General features: G+C 38.3%; 5 protein-coding genes across 11 annotated transcripts; 2 read left to right on the top strand and 3 right to left on the bottom strand.

The window, feature by feature from the left end:
- Nucleotides 1–140: 140 nt before the first annotated feature.
- LOC124181291 (3'-5' ssDNA/RNA exonuclease TatD) lies at nt 141–2044 on the bottom strand. The gene has a single exon (XM_046567698.1). It carries the CDS (start codon nt 1686–1688, stop codon nt 750–752), a length of 939 nt encoding a protein of 312 aa, XP_046423654.1. The 5' UTR covers nt 1689–2044; the 3' UTR covers nt 141–749.
- A 139-nt stretch (nt 2045–2183) lies between these two features.
- LOC124181292 (intraflagellar transport protein 22 homolog) lies at nt 2184–4200 on the top strand. Its single transcript, XM_046567700.1, has 4 exons — nt 2184–2720; nt 2878–3047; nt 3109–3308; nt 3386–4200. Exons 1-4 carry the CDS (start codon nt 2673–2675, stop codon nt 3553–3555), a joined length of 588 nt encoding a protein of 195 aa, XP_046423656.1. The 5' UTR covers nt 2184–2672; the 3' UTR covers nt 3556–4200.
- Nucleotides 3648–8654, bottom strand: LOC124181290 (double-stranded RNA-specific editase 1-like). 5 transcript variants are annotated; one of them, XM_046567697.1, is made up of 7 exons: nt 8455–8648; nt 8067–8119; nt 6653–6683; nt 5588–6080; nt 5121–5290; nt 4416–4962; nt 3648–4317 (listed from the first exon to the last, which is right to left on the bottom strand). In XM_046567697.1, the coding sequence occupies exons 4-7, from the start codon at nt 6045–6047 to the stop codon at nt 4202–4204; spliced, it is 1293 nt and encodes a 430-aa protein (XP_046423653.1). In that variant the 5' UTR covers nt 6048–6080; nt 6653–6683; nt 8067–8119; nt 8455–8648; the 3' UTR covers nt 3648–4201. The 5 variants fall into 5 exon arrangements, with proteins under 5 accessions (XP_046423653.1, XP_046423649.1, XP_046423650.1 ...); XM_046567693.1 differs by lacking the exon at nt 6653–6683 and having other exon boundaries at nt 8455–8654; XM_046567694.1 differs by lacking the exon at nt 6653–6683 and having other exon boundaries at nt 5588–6035; nt 8455–8654.
- Nucleotides 8655–9391: 737 nt separating this feature from the next.
- LOC124179372 (mediator of RNA polymerase II transcription subunit 1) lies at nt 9392–17635 on the top strand. Of its 2 annotated transcripts, none has more exons than XM_046563665.1 (8): nt 9392–9607; nt 10047–10186; nt 10274–10407; nt 10530–10665; nt 10778–10997; nt 11063–11288; nt 11422–11653; nt 11785–17635. In XM_046563665.1, the coding sequence occupies exons 1-8, from the start codon at nt 9547–9549 to the stop codon at nt 15559–15561; spliced, it is 4926 nt and encodes a 1641-aa protein (XP_046419621.1). In that variant the 5' UTR covers nt 9392–9546; the 3' UTR covers nt 15562–17635. The 2 variants fall into 2 exon arrangements, with proteins under 2 accessions (XP_046419621.1, XP_046419620.1); XM_046563664.1 differs by having other exon boundaries at nt 9393–9607; nt 10044–10186.
- LOC124179373 (sterol O-acyltransferase 1) lies at nt 17271–22415 on the bottom strand. 2 transcript variants are annotated; one of them, XM_046563666.1, is made up of 9 exons: nt 21999–22414; nt 21629–21729; nt 20620–20762; nt 20281–20451; nt 19911–20059; nt 19604–19743; nt 19137–19303; nt 18780–19053; nt 17271–18305 (listed from the first exon to the last, which is right to left on the bottom strand). In XM_046563666.1, exons 1-9 carry the CDS (start codon nt 22165–22167, stop codon nt 17865–17867), a joined length of 1755 nt encoding a protein of 584 aa, XP_046419622.1. In that variant the 5' UTR covers nt 22168–22414; the 3' UTR covers nt 17271–17864. The 2 variants fall into 2 exon arrangements, with proteins under 2 accessions (XP_046419622.1, XP_046419623.1); XM_046563667.1 differs by lacking the exon at nt 20281–20451 and having other exon boundaries at nt 21999–22415.
- Between the last annotated feature and the right edge of the window lie 16 nt (nt 22416–22431).

Raw genomic sequence — 22431 nt, 5'->3', positions numbered from 1 at the left:
GACATCTTCATGGTACTGTATCTAAAAGCAAAAATGGGAAAATGAGATACATAATCGCACAGATGTAAGGTTTGAAAGGAAGGAATATTATGGTTGAAGGAATATACAACGAACGAAAATAATCTGTTCCAATGAAGAAGTAAGATGTTCATGTATAACAGTTTATTATATCAAAATATATAATATATCAACAGGAATATAATCGTCATTCTATTGCTACTCGATAAGTTTGTCGATTGATAAAAATAGCATATTGTAAATGGTTAAAAGCGTAAAACATACGTACAAGCCAAGTGTCAAAATCTGCATCATTATAAAAAAAAAAAAAGAATTGGACTCCTATCTGGCTTTACGAATAATGAGAGAATTTAGAAGCGAGTTGAATGCAGTTATTTTTTTTTTTTTTCATGCGATAATAAAAAAAATTTAGTTTCTTTGAAAATATTTATCAAGTATAATCATTATTGCGGAGAATATAATAGTCTTGCAATATCTCAAATGGTCAAAGTCTAAAGTTTATTTCGTAACGGATTGATCAACCGTACAGTTGAAGAGTATCGAATGAGTGAATGCATAAATAAAAATCATAAATAAATACGATAGGAAATAAATTGGCCGCTTTTGTAGAAGCAGATTAAAAGCTGCCTATTGATACAAGGAAAAATACATTTCGGAGCACCGTATTCCTAGCACCATTTTTCTGCCCTTTGAAGAAAATCTGAGCAACGAGTAAAACAGGACATAAATCATCATTGATTGAGTCCGAATAATTTCAAACCATTGAAAGCAGTGGCTAGGGCAACTTCCTCCGGCGACTTGCGCATGAATGCGGCAACCATTTCAACTATCGCAGGCAAGGCACATGGCTCGTTACGTTGAAATGTGCAGTACCGATGAAGGAAGGTCATGGAGCGCTCAGTCAAGGCGTCTTTAACGTGAGATGGTAGTTTGCTGGCCCTTGTATTTGGGTACATAAAAGGAGCATCCGTTTCAACAAGGATTCTGTCCAGAGGAGCTTGTCCTCCTTCCAAAAGCTGCCTGACGCCGCTGTCCGATTTGTCCTTACAGAGATAGCCGGTGATGCCGAGGTAAAATCCTTGGTCCAGGTAGAGCTGGGCCTCTTCCGCTGTACCAGTGAAACAGTGAACAAGAACAGGGGGTAACCGGTTCAAGTAATGGCTTAGAACTTCCAGTACATCGCTTTGGGCGCTTCGTTCATGAATTATCAATGGTTTGTTGAGCTGGCAGGCAAGTTCGATTTGCTTGTGAAATACGTTGCGCTGCGTTTCAGGGTCGGAGAAGTCGCGGTTGTAGTCCAGGCCGCATTCCCCGATTGCGACACACTCCGGATTACTAGCGATACTCTCGAGCTCTTGCAACGTCTCGTCATCCTCCCAGGACTTGGCGTCGTGAGGATGAACTCCTGCCGTTGAGTACAAGGTGCCTGGGTATATTCTCGTCAATCTCAGCGCCTCCTTGCTCGACCTGATGCTCGCTCCAGTGACCATGATCTTCTTGACACCGGAATCCTTTGCCCGCTGTATAACGCTGTCTAAGTCACGACTGTACTTTTTATTTGTTAGATTAGCGCCAACGTCAACCAGTATGTAATTCTCGTAGCATTGTGTCATCGCCGCTGAGGAAGCCTTTGGCGACTCCGTGCAGGATCCACTGGCATTTTCGGCCATGCTATTTTACTTATGTGTATATATTTTTTTTACGTGCAAATTAAGGAATTAACAATAATTGGACCGATTTAAATTTTCAATTCACTACGGTTATTATGATTATTGTTATTACCGGAACACGTTAGCTTGCATTTGATATATTGACGAACCGATAATCACAGCTGTAAAGTCAAGTTTTTTACTACAATATTTTTGTTACGAACAAAGATCAGACCACAATGAGGTAATTTCTAATTCCCAGACACGTTGCTTAATGCTTTCTCTACCGTGTATCATTTGTAACCAGTGTTGTGGACTGCACACGATCATATGCCCCTCTACGTGCGTGTGTGTGATCAACCCCTTCGCTTGTCTTTCATTGGCTCAAAGCCGGTACCCAATGAACCATTCACTCGCGACCGAAATCGCTCGCAGTTTTGATTGGTCCGAAAGCTTCGTTCGAACCTCCGCGACCAATCGTATGCAGTGTTTCTACTTTGCCGTTGACTGCCTTTGCTGCGGATGAAGCTTAACGAATTGGACTGATTTGTGACGCACAGGCGCCGCTCGAGTGCTATTTTTATCTCTAGATAAATCCCCTTGACAAGGGTCACGATTGACGTTCATTAAACCACGCTTCAGATGTCTAATTCTTCGATTAATTCTCCCAAGAGGTTGCGTACCTTTTCCGTTGTACCGGAATAACATAAGGATTAGGTTCACAGAATTTTCGAGCGAGAATAAATGAATAGCTGTCCCCCTTCCTGTACATATTATTGGTATTAGTTCAAATTTCCTTACACGAAATACATCAATCGAAAAATTTTAAGATTGATTAATCGGCGACAAATGCTGTTTAAGAAAAAATATCAAGGAAAAATGACATTCATAGTGAAATGTATATCGTGCGGGCAACTGTTGCCCCTTGCTGGTTACCATGGCAACAGAATACTAACGTATACACGTAGCGTATGGACACAGAAAGCCTGAGGCAATTCTTGAGCGATGAGTAACGACGAGCAATTGAAAATTATAGTCGTGGGACCTATCGGAGTGAGTTTTTCAAACAAAATCTGGACAGCACGTGTTTATAATTTTGCAGTACAATTATTTGAAATTTTGCTTTAGCCTTCATATTATGTACGTAGATATTTTTAGTAGTCAGAAAAATTTTTGTAATTTCAATATTTATGGTTCATATATTTTGCAGAGCGGCAAGACTACGATATCAAATTTTCTTGCGGATGCAACAGAAATTCCATCAGAACACAGGCCTACCAAAGGTGTTCGAATACTTGAATTTGAAATACAAAGCATCAATGTCAGGAATAAATTTGTCAAAGCTGAAATAGAATTGTGGGATTGCAGTGGCGATCACAGGTAAATTAATCAATATCGCTGTGATTCAACGTCTACGTCAATGACTTTGCATCTCTTTTAGATTCGAGACCTGTTGGCCAGCTGTAAGAGACAAAAGTCATGGTGTGATTTTTGTACACAACGGTAAATCACAGGACTATGTTCGTGAGCTAGAACAATTGTACGATTATTTCGTTAATCAAACTGGGCTTGGTCCAACAAATTGTGTCATCTTTCATCACGATCAAGATAATATCAGTGTCGAAATTCCTAAAAAGATGTGTAAGAAATGACATAGTGATTTTATTTTTCTTCTCATGTGAACTATGTATTAATTATAACTTGCTGTTTCATTACAGCGCCCAAGTTGTCTAGAATATCGCAAGTAAGCTGTAATACTGAAGAAGGTGCCAATAAATTGAAAGTTGATTTTCAATCGTTTTTGGGAACTCTGATCAGCAAGTTGCAAGAGCACACAGATCAGGAAGAGTTGAGTCTTATGCGGGATAATATATTGTTTGCCGCTTGAAGAAAAATTTAAACTCAACTTAGTATTACTACTTGAATAGTTGAAAGCGACTTACTAAATTGAATGTAGAGGTAAGCAAATTATGAAACATCTGATTGTGGTAATTTGTATTTGGCATTAACATGTGATTTACAGTCAACAGTAATTAATAGTATAATGAATTACTTTTTAATACATTATCTTTGTCAATGAGCGGTAAAAATGAGTGTTTTCAAACGGAAACAACGTGAGTAAAAGAAAAAGCAGGATTCACCACAATGATAATATTCTATACTTGAACGTCGCAAGAATAAGGTGTCCTTAAGCTATTAATTATTATACATTGTACGTAATATTATACTACTCGATAAAATACATTTCTAATTTCAATACTTTTGTTCTGTATTAAAATTTAAGGTTACGAAATAAAAGTAAAGTATTTGCTAATAAAATAGCAAATAAACAGAATAAAATTTGATCAATTGAACAGATGATTCGGAATTAACAAAAATACCTTTGTACTACTCACGATTTCAAAAATCTATGGTCTTGAATAAACACAGAGTTGTTCTACAACCTACATAAACGTCAATATCAAGCGAAAGAAAAATAGAGTAAGTGTAAAATGGAAAATCGAATCACCTCAACAAGACGTTTGTAAAAGAATTCAACACATCATGTCTTCTGTATGATCCATCTTTGTTTCTTCGGGATATGTTAAACCGTAAAGCGCGGACAAGGCAGTTTTAGCTGCCATTTTTTTGGCATCCTTTTTATTCTTGGCTGTAAAAAGAAATAGATTTGTTATCACCATCAAAAATAAACAAATCGCATCAAAATAGCAAAATACTCGGGAAATCAGTAATTACGAAATTTCTTACCAGAACCAGGATACTCATTTCCATCGATTTCCACAGCTAAAGTAAACATTGTGTTTGGTGGGTTTCCGGTACGATTAATTTCCACGTATGTCAACCCAGGCTTCATTTGATTGAGCAACATGACAGGATGAATGTTGATCGCATTTATTGGTAAATCTTTTTCAACCGGAGCCTTTGGCTCCTTCTTACCACGCCCAGTAGAAACACCTGGTCTTGGTACTGGGACTACAGTGCCCTGATTTTGCCACTCCAAAAACAGCTTGTAGAGAGCAAAACTAGCCAAAGAACTCCAGGGCACTTCGTCTTGTTCTTCAGTAGCCGTTTCCGGAGGGCAAATTGCCATTTCGTTGCCTTCCTCTTTGATAGGTGGAATCTGTTGGGCTGATTCTGGTTGTATCGATTGCCCATCCGATTCAGCGTCAATTCGTGCTTTACTTGTGGCTGTTGTCATTTTCTCAAGGAGCAAACACTTCAACGCATTCTCAGCAGCATTCTGTCGCGCAAGTGGCTTAGACAATCCTTGGCCAACGTAAGTCTTCCCGTCAATCTGTAAGTATAGTTTCGTCATTTTATTACTAAATTTTGGATAACAAAACGAATTGCGATTATTTGCGTGCAGGCATCCAATATTCCGATGATAACTGGATAATATATCAGTGGATGTTTCTTTCAGTGACAAATGCCGATTTCTACATGCAAACTTACTTCGGCGTGCACAACGAATAGTGAGTTTGGCATGGCTGCTTGTGACTCCGGAAAGGTGAATTGTACTCCAGTCTTCATCTCATTCAATACCATGATCGCATTTTTAGGCTGTAGAGCCTTCCTCAGTCGTTGATTCATCCTAAGCCGCTTCAGCTTCTTATTTACCTTATCTTAACGAACATGTTTCAAGTGAGTATATCAAATTATGTGTAAATTCGATGAAAGTCTCAGTAAAATAACAATCAATCAGTCCTAATGTTCACACGAGTTGTTCAACTGCTACAACTCGACAACTAAAACTTTGGAGTATGCAGCTAACTGTACAACTTTCAAATTTGCGCAGTGAATTTTCATCATTAATTGTCAATTCATAACTCTTACACCAGTAACAGAAAACTGATTTATCCAGCATTTAGATATTGTATAATGTGAACTGAACGAAAAAAGAAATTCAATCTCATACTCACAGCCAGATACCCTTCCACGTTTCCATTTCGGTTGTTCCGGACTGTCGACATCCATACTCTCTTTCGTATCCTCAGTCTTAGTCTCATTATTATTAGCAGTTGGTGGCGTTGTTGGCTGAGCTACTGGCGTTGGTGCAGCAGGTACACTGCTAGCGGCAACAGGAGCACTAGTAACTGCTGGTGGAGTAGATGACGGTTGCTTGAGGATTGGCTTCAGACGCGGAGTTTGCGGAGTGGTAGGCTGCTGCTGCTGCTGCTGCTGCTGCTGCTGCTGAGGTGGTGTCTGAGTAATTGGCTGTGCCTTTGGAGGCTGAGAGCCCTGCGTTGTTCTGGCCGACTGTTGCTGCTGCTGTTGTTGCTGCTGTTGTTGTTGTTGATGTACTGGATTTGCAACTTTAAACTGCGGCGAGTTTTGCACTGGATTATTCTTGTAAGGTCCCTGCTGATTCTGTCCCGACATTTGAGACGGTTGAAAATTCCCTTGTTGCGAATACTGTAAATCATAGGGTGGGTCTCGCCACTACACAAGGAACCTCTGCGGTTGTGCTACCCCACCAGGGCCCGACATCGCACACGTATTCAAACGCAATCTGACGCTACCCCTATAGCTTACACCTGCCGATATTCCTTTAAACAGTGCTAGATGTTTCTCAATTCATAACTAAACCATGACCAGCTATTGGAAAACAACATCAATCTAATTCATCAAGAGATACACAAATTTTTGCACCTTCTTATGAAATAAATCATCTCTGACAATCTTTACACAATTAAAAATAACATTTGTTCTTGCCCAACTGAGAATGAAGAATTTCATAATATCAGATAAGCAAGTAGTTTGTAAAGTAAACTCAAATCTAGTACAATGTAAAACCATGTCCTCATTCTGTGCTTATGATTTTAGCTCTTGTCGGCAGTATGACCCAATGGAATAGAACAGATGCAAGAAAATCGTGTATCGCCAAGGTGTTCAGAACATGAGTTTAGAACGAATCATTAAGGAACTGGCTCAGGATGCATTATGCTATGAGGGCAACTGGCGAGCCTGCCCCTGGCGGGGCGCACCTCCTCGGTATTGTTGTATAGCTACTAGGGCCTGCTTTGCAGGAGAGGGGAAGATGGGAACCACTAATTAGTACATGCAAATAAAGGCGGACTTCTGCACTTTTATCATAATTGGAAACTGGAACACAGGGATAATATTAAAATACTAGCCTACTTCTTTGATCGTCAAACATCCTGAATCGACTTCGTAAGTTTTGCAGTGATGATGATTTATATTTAATTAAATCATGGCTGGCAATAAGATAACTTTCAGAGAATTAAGAAAAAAAAAAAACACTATTTGATTTGGAACCGTGATCAATAGTGGCCAGAAAAAATTTCAGTTCAATCATGTACTAAAAAGTTTAGAACTAAAATGAAAAATTCAATTCCTAAACTTCTGTTAGAAATGATTAAAAAAGCTGAAGAATAAATAGCACAGTTTATAAATTGATTAAATTGAGGTCCAAAGATCTCATCAAACTGTTTCGAAATAGTGTCTTCTGCCACCAAGAGTGGCATTAAATTGCTAAAAATTGATGACTATGATGCAAAGAAGTAGATATAGCAAGCATTTACAATACCAAAGAGTTGAATAACAGGTATACGTATATCTATGCAATTCTTACTACCAATTTAGTTTTGGCTTTAAAATGAGATCTGTTTCTTCACTCTATGAAAATTCTACAACCTCATTATTAGCATGGGTAGGTAACAAATGCGTAGGTAATTCCATACTGAAGTTGCAGGTAGTGGAATATGATTCTAGAAAAAAATACTTTCCAAGATTTTTGCAAAAGATTTCAAATATTCCAGGTATTCAATTACAGCTTGTCCAATCAGTCTTTCAACCTGTGTTCCTGTACAAACTTAAAACAAACCAAATAAAAGAGAAGTAGATAAGGAAAAAAAACAAGCCTACACCGTGAAATTTTGAACTTTACATTGTCAAATAATAAATAATATTGAATTGAATCTACGATACTTTAAAGTGCATAATTTATCATACATCTATACTAATGTTCTCAAGGTATAATAAATATTGGTCGAAATACCATGACATTTACGCATTTTAAATCTTTGCTAATAAATCACAATGTGATCGATGGTTTATTTTATTAGAAATTAGTTGAAGACTTGAGAAATGCACAACTCTGTGTATGTAATACTAAGTGATGATGAATACGAACAATAATAATTGAATTTTCAAGAGAAAAGATCTGCGATGTTAAAAAATTTAGAATATTGTATGTACATATATAATACAAACTTTGTCTATTCAATTGTTCAATTTGTGGTCCACGAGTTATAAAACATACTTGTCCAAATGATACTTCACGCAATTTGATGAGCGTTTTAATTACAGAAAATTTACAAATAGTGAAGTAAAAATTATTTTCATTGGTTTGGATTATCAGTATGGAAAAATGATTACCGTTGAATTCTGGTATCCTGGTCCAGAATTTATGTTTCCCGACTGTCCCCTTGCTGGAATTTGAAAAGTTCCTAGCATTATTCAGGGTTACTTTTCTCTTTCGAATAATTGATTGCTTTGCAGCAAGTAATTACAAACGAATAAAAATCAATAACCACATAGGTACTGGATGGTATGTACAATAAATCAAAGGCTATTGTTGTCGGTTCTGTTTCAAGTCGTAACTGTTATATAATCGGCTCTGTACTCCGAGTTTGTATTTGAGTGACTTATTCGATAGAGAAGTTTGAGCGTCGTCTCGAGCCCCGGCATTTACTCAAAAAGCGTCATCCATTTTGTAGTATGCCGCTCAGATTCGGTAAAAATGAATTAACATAAATTGATTTACCATTTGGGTAATTTCCCTGACTATTTCTGCTCCTGGTGTACATTGCGGTATCAATGTTCAAAGATTATTATTTAGTCGTAAACTATCCACAATAACTCGTCAAAAGACACAAATAACGTTACATCTAATTCCGATCACACAGATAATGGCGTTTTGTCGCAACCACAGCGTCAGTGACTGCAGTGACTATGGAGATTGTACAAGGAGCATGAACTCAAATGGGTGAATTGACCAACCTTGTCACACTAATCGTAAACGTTAGCTTCATGTTTTGTACCACTGGCGTCACTAGTGTTCCTGTAGCACCGAAATGTCATTAGTTGTAGAGATGCCCAAGATTAACTAATCGACGATCTTGCAATGTGATTCATCTACCTCGCTCACCGTTATGATACTTATCGTATATTAGTTGCTTCTTATTTTGGGAAACGATTTGTATACATGGAGTTCGTGCTCCTTGCACAGTCTCCGAGGCAGTGACTGCAAATGGTTGTAGAATGGTTATGATTGCCGATCAACGGAGAAGGGAAGTCGGGTAGTTGGATTTTGTCCAAATCATCTATAGTTAGATATCCGAAAGCACGTTCAGGAGCTCTTTCAACAATTACCGACGGTAATCTTCCAGTTTCAACAATATTTATTCAATGATAAGGTTTCGTTGATGCATGTATCTCTAAATATTGAAGTCCACGTGTCTCAAACGCAAAAAAGGATATGAATTTTACGAATTTACAGTGCCATTTATTTATTTCTGCGTCAAATGAAAACTTATTTGAGTGTTTCTCTGTTACTCGAATTTTACACCTGTGCCATTTCTTTACACATATTTATGCACGTCGAAATCGACCAAGGGACCCCCTTAAAGATCACGCGAGGGGTCGATTGTCGCAGATGGCTATGTCGACCAATCAGCTGATTCGATAGAGATCGACGCGCGATGCGCAAAGGTGTACTGCTAAGGGGGCGCAAAGGTTAGGAAAGCGAGGTCTGCTGAGCTAAGTGGAGTGAAGCAGCAAACGAGCAAGATGCTGCCGTTGGAATGTAAAATGTGTTGACCTCGCGTGGATAGAGAAACGGAGTTTAAAGCGTATTATGGCATCCGTGTTATCCGGAAAAGGATACATGGATGCGGGGAACAATCAGAAGGGCCTTCGTAAGTATTTTCATCATATCTATGTTTTACGATCGACGGCTGATCCTATGCTGACCGAGATAGTACATGCGTGCGCTTTGGTGGGGGACACAAAATTCGTTGATTACGCTGATTGCTACGCTATTTCACGCACACGTTCAAACAATAACAAATTCGCGTGATCCTATCTACTCATTTTCAACCAACATAAAACGTGCTCGTTTAGCAAAAACCCCAGCTGACGCTGTGTTTATCTGCCAAGAGTTGTGCATGATTTTCACTGACGTGTTTATTTATCAGTTATGCGTTGCTATGAGATAGACCCTTGTTACACAACCAGTTGTATAAATTTATGCCGGCGTCATTATTGTCATTGTCTATCAATTGTGCTGGTTTTATCACACGCGCCTCTTTAATTCAACTGGAAATCTTGCTGAAAATAAATTGAATTTTCCAGCAGCCCCCGGGGCTGTTGGCAGCCCGGCGGTGGACAAGGGAAAAGAATGGCAAATGGAGCTGCTGATGGAGAAGCTTCGTTCAAAGGCTGCTTCTTTTAAATCCTTTGTCGAAATTGCTAAGAATCTGCGGATGGCCATGCTGGTAGGTTTAATTGAGCTCGATATTAACTGTTTAAGAAGGAGCCTTAGTCTCTAAAGATTAATTTAAATATGTCTAACATATTTATAGGATAAACGATTCGCCCTTGACAGTGTTGAAAAAAATCAACTGCAAAAATGCCTCGATACTTTGCAACATTCCATAAAGGTCACGTCTTTGCAGTCCATGGTAGAACGACTAGAAAGTCTGACAAGGCAGTTAGGGTAAGTGGTTCTCCAAATCTTTCATATCATACCTTCAGATATGTTTAATCCGTGCGAAATGTCTCCAATGTGCAGCTATTCAGACATTTTATACTCATCGTATCTTGAATGTTTTATTGCAGACTTAAATTCATGTTGGGGACTTCTGGTACACAACTGTTTATATCATCGGATATGTTTTATCTAGAAGTTCTTTTGGAATCAACTGGTGCTGTCAAAGATGTCAAAATTCATCATGAAGGGAAAAACGAGCAGCAGGTACGAATTTGTTTGAGTAATTAAAAATTTTATGACACATCTTAATGGAAAAGAGTTATCTGAACTAGATCTAATGCTAACAAGAGTAATAAAAAGAAATATAATTTGACAGAGTTGCAAAGAGTTGGTCGCCTGTTTGTCCCGAGGAGATTTTGTTGACTTTACGGCTCAACTGGAAGGATTGGCCTCTATCTATCAGCTGAATGCTGAAAAAAAGGTCAAATGCAAAGCTTTCAGTGCTTTGCAGTCCCTCGAAGCAGACTTGGCTACCATAGCCCACCTGCAAAACTTTATGAGGGAATATTTCAATCTTATACACAAAAGCCCAGTTGGTTAGTATTTATTTTATTATTTACCAATTCTTATACTAGATTAAATAACCTGTTTGTTAATTCAGGAGTTTTGGAGAAGAGAAAAGGAGGCCACGCGATGAAACTAACTTATTTTGTTTCACCATACGACCTAATTGACCAGGGAAATCGGAGCTATGATATGCTCAGCTATGAAGCTGTTATCTCCCGAAACATTGGCCATTCTGTCACAGTGTGTATGGAAGGTTCAACAGCTCATAAGCTACCGACCTCCTGTATCATTACTGTTAATCGAGCACCGTCTGGAAAAAGGTTAGACTATTTTAGAGATATAGTTTTCATGCCAATAGCGATTACATCACTGTCTCGGCTAATACCTAGTTCAACAAATTTTCCACGTGCGTTGAATTTAACTTAACACTTGATTTTCTTCCACATTCTGTAGCACCCCGTCATACACTGCATTAACTGGAGCAAACTCTTCAATGTTACCTGCTTGTTTCACTTTGAAATTGGCGAAAAAGATGCCAATGTGCCTGGAATTAGTTCACAGAATACAAAAAGTCACGGAACTAGAATGTGGAGATATTTCATCCCCGCATCCACTATTAAGTCTGGTAGTACAACACGCAAGCGACGGTCGACTGGATTGTCATAATAACAAAGGCCTTTTTGTGGTAAGTTCCAAATTACCCGTAATCGAATAGATTTTTTGTGAAATCGTAAAACTTTCGCAAAACTCGTCATTACTCGTGAATATTATCCATTTTACATGTTATGCCGTGTTCATCCAGTATTTTATTAACAGACATTGCCGGATCAGCAGCATTGCTACTTCATGACAGAAAACCGGAATATGGAAGGGGTGCTGGTCAGCAGCATCCCGTTTACGCATCCTGCCCACGTTCCCCAGATCCTGGTGTACCTCAGGCAGCAGGCACTTTTCAATTCGTTACTTGCAAGCTGCGTTAGACCCATGGCACGGCAAGACCCTGAACACACGGTGATGTTTGAGGTCAGTGCTTTGTCTTGGCAACATCTTTCGGTCAGCCTTGAGCACCCCTTTGAAGAAACAATGGCGACAGCAGAACTCGATCTGTCGGACATATCAAGCTTAAAATGTAAATTATACGGAGTTAGCATGAGCAACAGTGAGTCTTCGTCAGAACTGGCTGGTAAAGTGTTGCAGAAATGCCTTAGCATCCCCGTAACAATGAGAACGTTGATAAAGACTTGGGAGGGTAGGAATCCTGCTAATTCTAACGCAATGAATAGCAATGGCGGTAATTATAATGTTAATCTCGGTCCTGGCAGAGACCAGAATGGACACAATGGTACGGGTATGCCAGATTTCAACAGTGGAGATGTAAAGATCAAACAAGAACCGGGATTGAACGGTAGCGGAGGTATCGGTAGGCAACAATCGTCGCAGCAGTCTTTTTTAGAAGCCGGAACGGAGAATAGTATCGGTTTTCCGTCTTTTTCCGGCCATTCCGATACAACCACTGCTATGTTGAATCCTCTGCAACTTGGGGCGCTTCTTGGTCAAGCTAAAAACTCTGCAGGTTTGATTAATCCGTTAGTAGAGCGACCTTCTAAGAAAGCGAGAAAAAGAAAAACAGCTGACGGGCTATGGAGAAGTCCGAAGAGGAAAGGTGAGGAGATGAGTGAAATCCTCTTGGAAAGTTCTAGTTCTGATTCGACACCTTTAGGCACACCTACTAGTAGAGATAATCCAAACGAGCTTAGAACTCCGACACCAACTTCGGCTGCTAGTCTTGCAAGTGGTCTTGATTTGTGTAATCTAGACCATGCTGATATTTTAGGAACTGATAAAAGCTCAGATTACGACATGGAGAATGAAAGTGAAATCGTTGAAGTTCACGACTTGCAAGATGTTGAGGAACTATTGAAGCGAGAGAGAAAGTCTAAGAAACGCGAAGATAAGAAGAGCCCTAATATATTTGAGGACAATAAAAATTTGGTTCCACCGTCAGTTAGTATAACGCCTATTTCCAGCAGCGGAATTGCACAATCATCAAATTATAATTCTGTATTGACAGGAATGGGGCTAGAAAGGCGACCCGGCATTGAGATTATACCTATAGCTTCGTCTCCGCAAACTAGCCTTCCTAGCTCGATCACCATCACACCAATTGCCGGTCCGGCTTCAAAAAACTTGACAGATGAGCGTAGGGACAGGAAGAGTTCAAAAAATAAGACAGAGGATAAAAATAAACTAGAGAAGAAGAGAAAACGGAAGAGAGAAGACAGTCCTATGGGACCTCCGGACAAGCTACCGTTGAAGCCAGATCCTCTGTCAAAACCTGTTTCGGTGAGTATTAAACCTACCGAATCTCCTCCAAATCTGACAACAAGACCTTCGTCACCTGCAGCTACGCTCAGAAAATTTAGTCCGTCTCCTACGCATACTAGTCCGTTAGCTCTTGTTGGAAAGTCGAGCCCTACCCTAAAGCAACCTGTTAACAAACCAATACAAAGTCCCAAACATTCACCTGTTTACAATAGCCCTAAACATACGACGATACCGGCGAGTGTCAGCCCAAAACATGGTACTTCATCGCCAAAACACGGGAGCTCAGCCAGTGCCGGAAAACCCAGCATGTCAGCTTTAAAATCTGCAGCTAATTCACCATCAAGCAAGAATAGCGACGGTATGCCAAAAGCAAAATCTTCTAATAAAGATTCGAATAGAGATAAAGAGAGGAAAACATCCTCTCTGACTTTCAGCGGGTCCGGACACCAGAGTCCAAAACTGAAATCATCTAGTGCAAAGTTAAAACAATTGGATTTAAATCCAAACGCTGAGACTCCTCCGTCTTTGCCAAGCAGTGGAGGCAGCACGCCTCCGTCAGGTGGTTCGGATATTGGAAAATCAGCTACTGCTCAACAACAAGCAAGGAATAGAAAAGGCTCACTTAGTGCCGTTATTGACAAACTTAAGAATGCCCAACATTGTACAGAAGATGGTAACGGCGGGTCAAAGGGTAGTCAAAAGGACCGAGTTAGTTCTAATAAAGTTGGTGAGGGTAAAAGCGGTAGCAAGACACCTGTGGATACTAAAAATCCAGCTGAATACATGGTAAAACATAGTTCTGAAATGAAAATCACGATCAATAAAAAAGGAACAAAAGACTCTAAGTCTAGTCCTAATCTCAAATCTTCATCAGGATCTTCATCCGGCTCCGGCAACGGGTCACCAAAGACTCACACTGGTCTTAAACCAGGAGTGAATTCGGGCCCTGCGTCTAAGAAACCACAGCAACAAGTCCCCCTGAAATTGCCGGGCAGTTCAGGATCTGGGAACAGCGGCAATAAAGCAAATCTTGCCAGTCAAAAAGTGCCTTCTGTTCAAAAATCCGCTTCTGGATCTAACTCAGGATCGGGTGGTTTACTAGCAAAGGGTGTTTCAGCAAAGTCGTCTGGTTCCCCCAAAATGAATAGCTCAGGTGCAACGGATCTGAGTCGCAACAGGGACAAACCAAGGCCACCAAAATCTGGGGAGAAGAATATATTTGGTTCTAAAGGTTCAGACATTAGAAAAACTTCAAGCCCATCTGCGTTGCGGGAAGAGAGCGAGAGTGAAAGAGCCTTTAAACTATTGGCAGCACATGCATCGATGTCAAATCTACCTAATCTACCGCCTCAGCTTGTTGTCGAGGGACTGATGAAACAACTGGATACTAAATTTCAAATACCAAAATTGTCCGCGCGTGCTAACACAGACGTGGATAAGAAACCAGCAGACAAACTCACGTCATCAGATACTAGTAATAATAGAACTGACGTAAGCAAACTGTTAGATAGTAAACCAGATTCTACGAAAACCCAAGCTGTTTCTCTGTCAAATGCAAAGCCGACGGATGACAGAAGAGAGGTTCAATCAAAGCCAGACAACTTGTGCACAGCTTTAATGCCTGTTAATATTGGAAACAGCAGTCCAAGCTTGATTATGCCGCCGCCCACCGTCAGTCCTCATGATTCTGACGTACCGACTAACTTGTCTATGCAGCCAGCAGACACGGAATCCAGAGAGATTAAAGATATCGCTAACAGACCGTCGCAGTTTCTTAACTGCGCTCCATTGAATCCTGCCAGCAAAGATGACGCTGTATCAAAAACTGATCCCATATCGACACAAAAATCTTATCCTCTAACAAACAGCGGTACTGAGAGTCTCAATTTGAGCACAAAACCGGCTGATGCCGCGTTGAATAAGTACAAAGAGGAGAAAAAGCCGGGGAGCATTTCAGTTGATACCACCATAAAACCGCCACCGTCCTCTCAAGAGGCTGCTGAAATGCTGCTGGACTTTTCTACACCTAAAGAAGTACCGAAATTGACTACTGTCCCTGAAAGAGCTATGGCGCAAGCTGCACCTGTACGAAGGAACACGCCGCCACCTCCACCTCCCACCTTTCCGCCAAGTCCATCAGTCAGTGTTCATATTGTAAAAAGTCCCGCTCCTTCTCCGAGAGTTATACCGCCTTCTCCTCACTCCGCCTCTCCCTGTATAACCGACGACGAATTAATGGACGAAGCACTTGTCGGTATAGGCAAATGAAGGTTACTTAAAATTTAGCTACTTAATTATTACTCATGGTTATTCTGGTCCAGATTAAAAAAGATATAACCAATATAGGGCAGGTCCTCTTTCACAGTTAGAATTCTCGAGTACTGATCGTTTAATTGTTAATCTATTTCTTGAAATAAATTTACAGATTTTATTTTATTTTTTTACCAAAAAATGATTCTTTTCAATTTTTAAATAATCTGTGACCAAAGTGCACTTCCATAGGTATTGACGTAAAAGCTCCCTTTACATTGAAGTTTTCTAATTCGGACAAGGAATTTTCTCATTATTCTCATAGAAAATAATTTTTGAAATCTTTCTGTGCGGCAAATAAGTCATGAAGTACTAATATTGAAAGCAACTACGATTGTCTTAAACCCATCGATAAAATTTTATCATCAAATGGTGAAAGTCTCTGCTTGCCATGTAAATTTACCATCCATACTAACAGATTTTCAAATAGTATTTGGATCAGCTATTACCAGATACTACTGGACAGAAAAATGGAAGCCAATCATTTATTTTAGCTGAAAAATTTTAACAAAGCTTTTCATTTGTAGCTAAGATATATATGTATGTATGTATGTATATTATACACACATACACACACACACACACACACACACACAAACACACATATAAATCAAGAATCGATATTCGATATTAGCTTTAAGTAATCAAGTGCTGCCATAATGGTAATTATGAATTAACGAAGTGAAATAAAATGAAATAATAATTGTTATTTCAAGCGAAACACTATGTGAGAAAAAGATGATGAATAATTCTAAGTAATTGTAATGTGAGAGTAATTTAATGACTGGTACAAACGTAATATTTGCACAGGTACATATTGACATGAGAAGTAAAGTGGTCAGGTGTATGTAATGTAAACCAGATTTTTATTGGTTGAACCACAATCTACTCATCATTATATAATACGAAGATATAATAATGTTGAATTGTATAGTATCATTGAAGAAAAAAAGACAATTTTCCGTTATAGCAATAAAAACCACGAGATGAAGGATATTTTATTAAATAAGAAGATAAGAAAATAAGAAGATAGAATTATAACTTATGTTTACAATATGATTATTTATTTTTTATTAAATGCACCATTCATGTCATAACAATAATAAAAATAACAATTAGTCATGCATAACGCATGATTTGTAAATACGGAGACATTGAAATTCATTACTATCTGTAGTATCATATGTATGTTGATTAATTTATTGGAACTACTTTATCTAGTTAGCTTATCTTGCTTTATCTGCAGACTTGTTATTTTCATTTTTTATTTACTTCAATTTAGGATTCATTTAAAATATGCCTTTAACGTTAATCAAGTGAACAATAATTCTCATCTCTTGGTTTTTGTCCTTTGATGGCTGAGAATGCAAAACGAAATACAAACAAACTAACGAAATGAAAAATTACAACTTACACAGTATATAAATCGTAAATTAAATTGTATAGAGAAGAGGTTCTATTGTATCAATAATGAGTATAAGAAATGTATGTATAAGACTTGATAATAAATGTTGTTGTTAAGCCTTATTTCTGGTAAAAAAAAAAAGATAAGAAAAAAGAAACACTCGTTGCATTGAGATAATTTTGAATGAAAAATGTAATCAAGTGGAGTATAACTAAATTGGATGAGAATAAGTAGGTATATAATACATATGACGATTACAGTGTTACATTTTGATAGATTTATTTGTAAAATACAATAGCTTTTGTACCTTACAATTTGTTATGTTAATTTTTTTGTAGAAATCTATACTTACAAACCTATACATATAATTACTAACTACATCGGCTTTAAAAAAAAATACTACGGAAAAATGAAACAGCGAGAGAGTGAAGGAGAGAGAGAGAGAGATATGCCAATTATGATTATTGCAAATATATGTCCAGTAACATAGCCATTCATATACACTATAAATTTGTTCTATCAGATGTGCTACTCCCGTTCTGTATATCTATACATTGCTTCATGCAGCTTGGGTATAACAGTCTTTACAATTTCGTGAAGCGTACAACTAAAACCAATTGATATATATTAAAAAAAAAAGAGGAGATCAAATGCAATTATAGATAAATCCATTAAGAACTATCAATTACGACGTAGTTATTGTTTCTGGAGAAAATTTCACTTTCTAGAACTTATATTATAGATATAATTGTATTATATCTAAAGCGATAGCAGCAGCATTTTTCTCAGATTCTGATCAGCTATGACCATACTTCATATTTGAATATTTCTATTAAACATCTCAACGCTCAGAAAATTAAGAATTAGATAAACGGTGACAAGTCCAACTTCTCGGTATAAATAAATCCAAAAACTCGTCTTTGTAAGGCGGACAATTAATCCTAGCGTAATATTCCATTGAATATAAACTCAGTATCATTCCGGTGCCCATGCACAACGTTAGCCACATAAAAACGTTACCCCCTGCTTGTTCGTTTTTTCGGGTCAGAAATACTAATATTAAACCGATACCACCGAACATTACTAACAGCACCGGGTAAAAGAATCTGAACGCAAATGCTAATATGTATTCGTGGAAAATTGCGGATACTGAAAAAACCATAAATGTTGAAAGCATCTTGTTTCGCGGAGCAATTATTTCATAAATATCTTTGTATATGTATGTGTACAGCCAGTCGTGCACTACAACATTCCAAGTACGGTAATACGCGTCGTACGACGTTGAGTTCCACCAGTCCTGTTTGGGCAAAGAGGTAGTGTGATATTAAAATAGCGAAATTGAAAGGAGACTTGAACATGCAAGTGCAATGCGCATTAGCAAGTGAAGTAGGTAGTCAAAATAAATTTTTGAATTTATATGTGATGCAATAACTCGGTGGATTACAAATTTTTCGCGCGAAGCAGCTCAGTGAGCTTAAAATTTAGCCACGTTAATGAAAACAGGTTTTTCAAACATTTGCCAATCTAATTACGCGTTCAAACTCTGGCACAATGAAACAAACATGGCCGCCGTCGACGCGCCGGACGCGTCACTTGCGATTAAATTTCGACTATATGATCGTTTTCAGTTCACAACAGTAATCGCGGGCTAATTCATGTGAAATGAAACGATGGCAAGAGTGATTTGATCGTAATTTCACCCTTAATGATACTCCGGAATACCAAAGAATCAGCTCGTCAAATGTACTCGCAAATCATATATGACGCGTACCTTGTAGAACATTCTGTCTGCAAATCGCAGTAGTTCTGCAGAGGCGTTCATCCAGGAATGAAGTAAGCAATAAAAACCGCAAAGAAAGGCCAATGTTCCTGGCATCATCGTTCCAAACACGCTAAGCACTAACGCTCGCGGCTCGAGTGGACTGGCGCCGAATTGCCTAAAAACTGGTATCAAAAGACGTTCGAATATAAATGCCATGTAGAACACGACCAATATGACTTCCGTGTAACTCCAAACCACGACTCGCCATCGAATTACTTTCGTTCTGAAAATGAGAAATACGAAATTAGGGCTGACGGTAGTTGCTGTAAAGAATCTAAATTAATTATTTAGAGGATGATCATTTACCGTGGATAATCGTCCCGATATATCAACGTCGGACAAAATAAGTAGTACAAAAACTTTGTAAATCCGGGACAGGTTGATGCGATTGTCTGTTCCGTGTGTGGTTTGTAGTTTAAAGTACGGGGTGCCGCACTTCTCACAAACGCGTGCGTTTTCATAACTAAACGAACCTGGAAATTTGTATACTCGTGAAATTATCATCAACTTCTTTGTGTGCAATGTGTGTTGTTTTTATTAGTCCAACTTGCCACTCGAATACTTTGACCTGTAGCAATCAGTGCACCGAGATGCGGTTACCATGATTGATTCGTGGAATTAATTATACGTTTGAAATGGATTCTGTTGTAATCGCAAAGACAGAGTGTTCAGTTGAATGTGCGGTGGCATATAAAGAATATTGAATTGATAATGGAGTAACGGGTTGAATATGCGATAGGACTTTTTATGAAAGAAAATATTGGTAACTACACCTGTTCCATTAGTACAGCAACACTAGATGCTGGAGGCAGATCTTCTGTAAGCAATGAGTTTGCTGGGAATATGATAAATAAAATTTGATAGACGATTAAAGCGATCAACCAGCTATAATCCCAAATCTTTAATTGAATAGCTGTAAGAAGAGAAAGAAAGATAAAAAAAAAAGAACACGCACAGAATTAGAATTTTCGTTAGGTTGAGTTAATAATTGTTTATACAAAATTCAAAGTGAACATAAATTTGAAAATAAATAGGTATTTCGTGCAATGAAGCGTAAATATGTAATGTGTACATACATACATTTTGGCGCAATGTGAATCCGTTGATGAGCCCAGACACTGAAAGCGACGTAAACTCCAAACGTCGAAGCCAGCATGCCGCACCATATCCATAGTACTTTATTAAATTTGCCAAAGGCCATCATTATCGTGGATATGCCAAAATTAGTTCTGTAAACAAAAAGAAAACTACAAACCGCCTTGTTATTTATCCTCATTGCGTCGGTCGCTTTGTAATATATATTTGAACTTCAAACGATATTATTTGAAGAACAAAAAATTCATCAACAATTACACGTATGTACTATAAATGATCGAAATTTTTTTATACACTGATCCATAATCGTGGGATCCTGTAGTAACAGGTTCCATTGTATACTTGGTGTACTTACGAACCGGTATCCACGATGTCATAGACCGCAGTGTTTATGAAGAGAATAATTAGAATAACTATAAATATGTGATAAATTGTTTTTATATGTTTGATTTTAAATAAGTCTGTGAGTAAAGAATTCCTCATTAAAAATTTCTTCTCCGGTAGGGATCCATCCTTTAACGATTTTCTGCAAACAAAGGTAGTAACAGTGCATACATTGACCACTGTAAATATATTATGTATATAAATACATATAGTGCGGCAAAAAAATAATAATCTATTGATATATGGTTGGTATAGTAGGTAACTTGATACAGCTAATGTAATAGTTTGAACTTTAATATCTCCAACTCACTGCCTGTTACTATATTTTGTTGTTTCCTGAAATAAATCGTCCGTCTGTTTTCCAGGCTGCATTTCCTCCAATTGCTGCAAAACTCCGGACATTATCAGTTTGATTTGATTGCCGACTTGTTCCATAACATCACTTTCCATTTGCTGTAAGTAAAATAATATACTTTTCATACTTCTATATCGCACGTAGATATATCGTTATTACATGCACGCATTGTGATCTCGCGGTCAAAACTCGTTCCACATTTTTGCATTTATCACATCTGATATATATATATGTAACTCTTCTCGGTAAATTCAAAAATGTGGAACGAGTTTTGACCGCGAGATCACAGTGCGTGCATGTATCTAACATATATTATGTATATATACATAAGCCTGTGTCAATAAGCCATGATCTTTAGTAGTTTATTATGTGCCTTTTTTCATTTCTTTCTCTTCTAGCCGTAATAACATCTCGATTCTTATAAATATACTATAGGTGGCGAAATGTATGTATGTACGTGCGATAGAAGAAGCATCGCGCAATTATAGTGTTGTGCAAAGTCCGACATTGCGATACACAATAGTGCGGTTTGCAGAGAAAAGAAATAATTAAATAATAAGAAAATACAACAGTAATGATCGTCATTCATGCGGGTCGCTTGCGTTGATCCCGCGGATGTCGTAAAGAGTCATCCGCCATAATGATTTGTTTTGATTTCCAATCAGCTATAGGCGTTAGATTCTCTGATACAAAACAAAGAACTATGCCTTGTGATCGTACATACTCAGCTCTTATAGCTGACGTAAATATCCATGAGTAAGAACTTCGTGTTGATCAATTATTCAGGGTCAGTGAAAATCCCTCAGATATATCATCAATACTTGCAATATTCGCAATGCTAATTGCTCATCCTTAAATCTCTGCAATTATATCTAGTTCCTACATTCTTGGCTATACGTAATAAAAACTTTGCATAATTCTGTAAAATATATGAAATTATACAAATGATAAACGAATCACGCACCTGCATCAGATCCCGTATCTTTTCAACCGATATGCTTCGCAGAATATCGTCACCGACTGCCGTCGTTTCATTGGCTGCAGAAGATTTCCGGTCCTCGTTGGCTGTCGAGGAACAAATCAAATCGGTATAAATTCTAATACCAGTACATGTAAATATCTCTCAGTGGACGATGAGCAGTATAATAAACGAAAAAAAAAAGAAAAAAAAATTATCTCAAACACTCGACGTACAATCAAACTAATTGTATGAACTGTTTGCGCCGCAATTACGGTGTGATATAACTCTCATAAACAAAGTAAGTACGCGGCACTGATCATCGTTGAACAGGGAGATAATAAAAAAAAATAAAAAAAATTTCTAAATTACTCACGATCAAATTTTTGCAGGGCTTCTTTCGACCGTGTGATAACAGCGTTCCGACGAATGTAAGGAAGGTCTGCACGACGATCTTCGGGCAGTTTATCATTCGCAACAACTGTAGGCTTCACTATACTTTCTTCCATGTCGTGAAGAGAGCCGTTGGCGCAATCCATTATCATAGATCCACTATACTAATCATAAATATCACTCGGACATAGTGATCGTGCGTCTGATGGTGGCCGCAAGTAGATGTCTGAACAGATACGGATAAGCTGTCGCGATATGTTGGTGCCGATGACCACGGGTTTGATTAAAAGTTATAAATCGGGGCCCAACGGGACCATCGTCGGCACGCTGCTGGCTAACTTATAGCCGGTCTTCGCTGTGACGAGCGCGCTTCGTTGATCGCAGTTCAACTGCTGATTCTGAGGTTTGTCGATTGG

Source organism: Neodiprion fabricii, chromosome 4 (genome assembly GCF_021155785.1).
Source record: "Neodiprion fabricii isolate iyNeoFabr1 chromosome 4, iyNeoFabr1.1, whole genome shotgun sequence".
In the NCBI taxonomy this organism is placed as follows: domain Eukaryota; kingdom Metazoa; phylum Arthropoda; class Insecta; order Hymenoptera; family Diprionidae; genus Neodiprion; species Neodiprion fabricii.
The sequence above is the reverse complement of the archived record's forward strand: the minus strand, read 5'-3'. Positions and strand labels throughout refer to the sequence as shown.

Excerpts from the sequence above, each read along its gene's own strand:
- LOC124181290 (XM_046567693.1), bottom strand. The coding sequence starts at position 8,497 with ATGTACACCAGGAGCAGAAATAGTCAGGGAAATTACCCAAATG. Across the intron at positions 8,120-8,454 it reads TCAGGGAAATTACCCAAATG|CAAGGGGACAGTCGGGAAAC; the intron begins GTAAATCAATTT and ends TTCAAATTCCAG. Across the intron at positions 4,963-5,120 it reads TATTCGTTGTGCACGCCGAA|ATTGACGGGAAGACTTACGT; the intron begins GTAAGTTTGCAT and ends CTATACTTACAG.
- LOC124181292 (XM_046567700.1), top strand. The coding sequence starts at position 2,673 with ATGAGTAACGACGAGCAATTGAAAATTATAGTCGTGGGACCTATCGGA. Across the intron at positions 2,721-2,877 it reads TAGTCGTGGGACCTATCGGA|AGCGGCAAGACTACGATATC; the intron begins GTGAGTTTTTCA and ends TATATTTTGCAG. Across the intron at positions 3,309-3,385 it reads CGAAATTCCTAAAAAGATGT|CGCCCAAGTTGTCTAGAATA; the intron begins GTAAGAAATGAC and ends GTTTCATTACAG.
- LOC124181291 (XM_046567698.1), bottom strand. The coding sequence starts at position 1,688 with ATGGCCGAAAATGCCAGTGGATCCTGCACGGAGTCGCCAAAGGCTTCC.
- LOC124179373 (XM_046563666.1), bottom strand. The coding sequence starts at position 22,167 with ATGATAATGGATTGCGCCAACGGCTCTCTTCACGACATGGAAGAAAGT. Across the intron at positions 19,744-19,910 it reads GATTCACATTGCGCCAAAAT|CTATTCAATTAAAGATTTGG; the intron begins GTATGTATGTAC and ends CTCTTCTTACAG. Across the intron at positions 19,054-19,136 it reads TATCGGGACGATTATCCACG|AACGAAAGTAATTCGATGGC; the intron begins GTAAATGATCAT and ends TCTCATTTTCAG.
- LOC124179372 (XM_046563664.1), top strand. The coding sequence starts at position 9,547 with ATGGCATCCGTGTTATCCGGAAAAGGATACATGGATGCGGGGAACAAT. Across the intron at positions 10,408-10,529 it reads AGTCTGACAAGGCAGTTAGG|ACTTAAATTCATGTTGGGGA; the intron begins GTAAGTGGTTCT and ends GTTTTATTGCAG. Across the intron at positions 10,998-11,062 it reads TATACACAAAAGCCCAGTTG|GAGTTTTGGAGAAGAGAAAA; the intron begins GTTAGTATTTAT and ends TTGTTAATTCAG.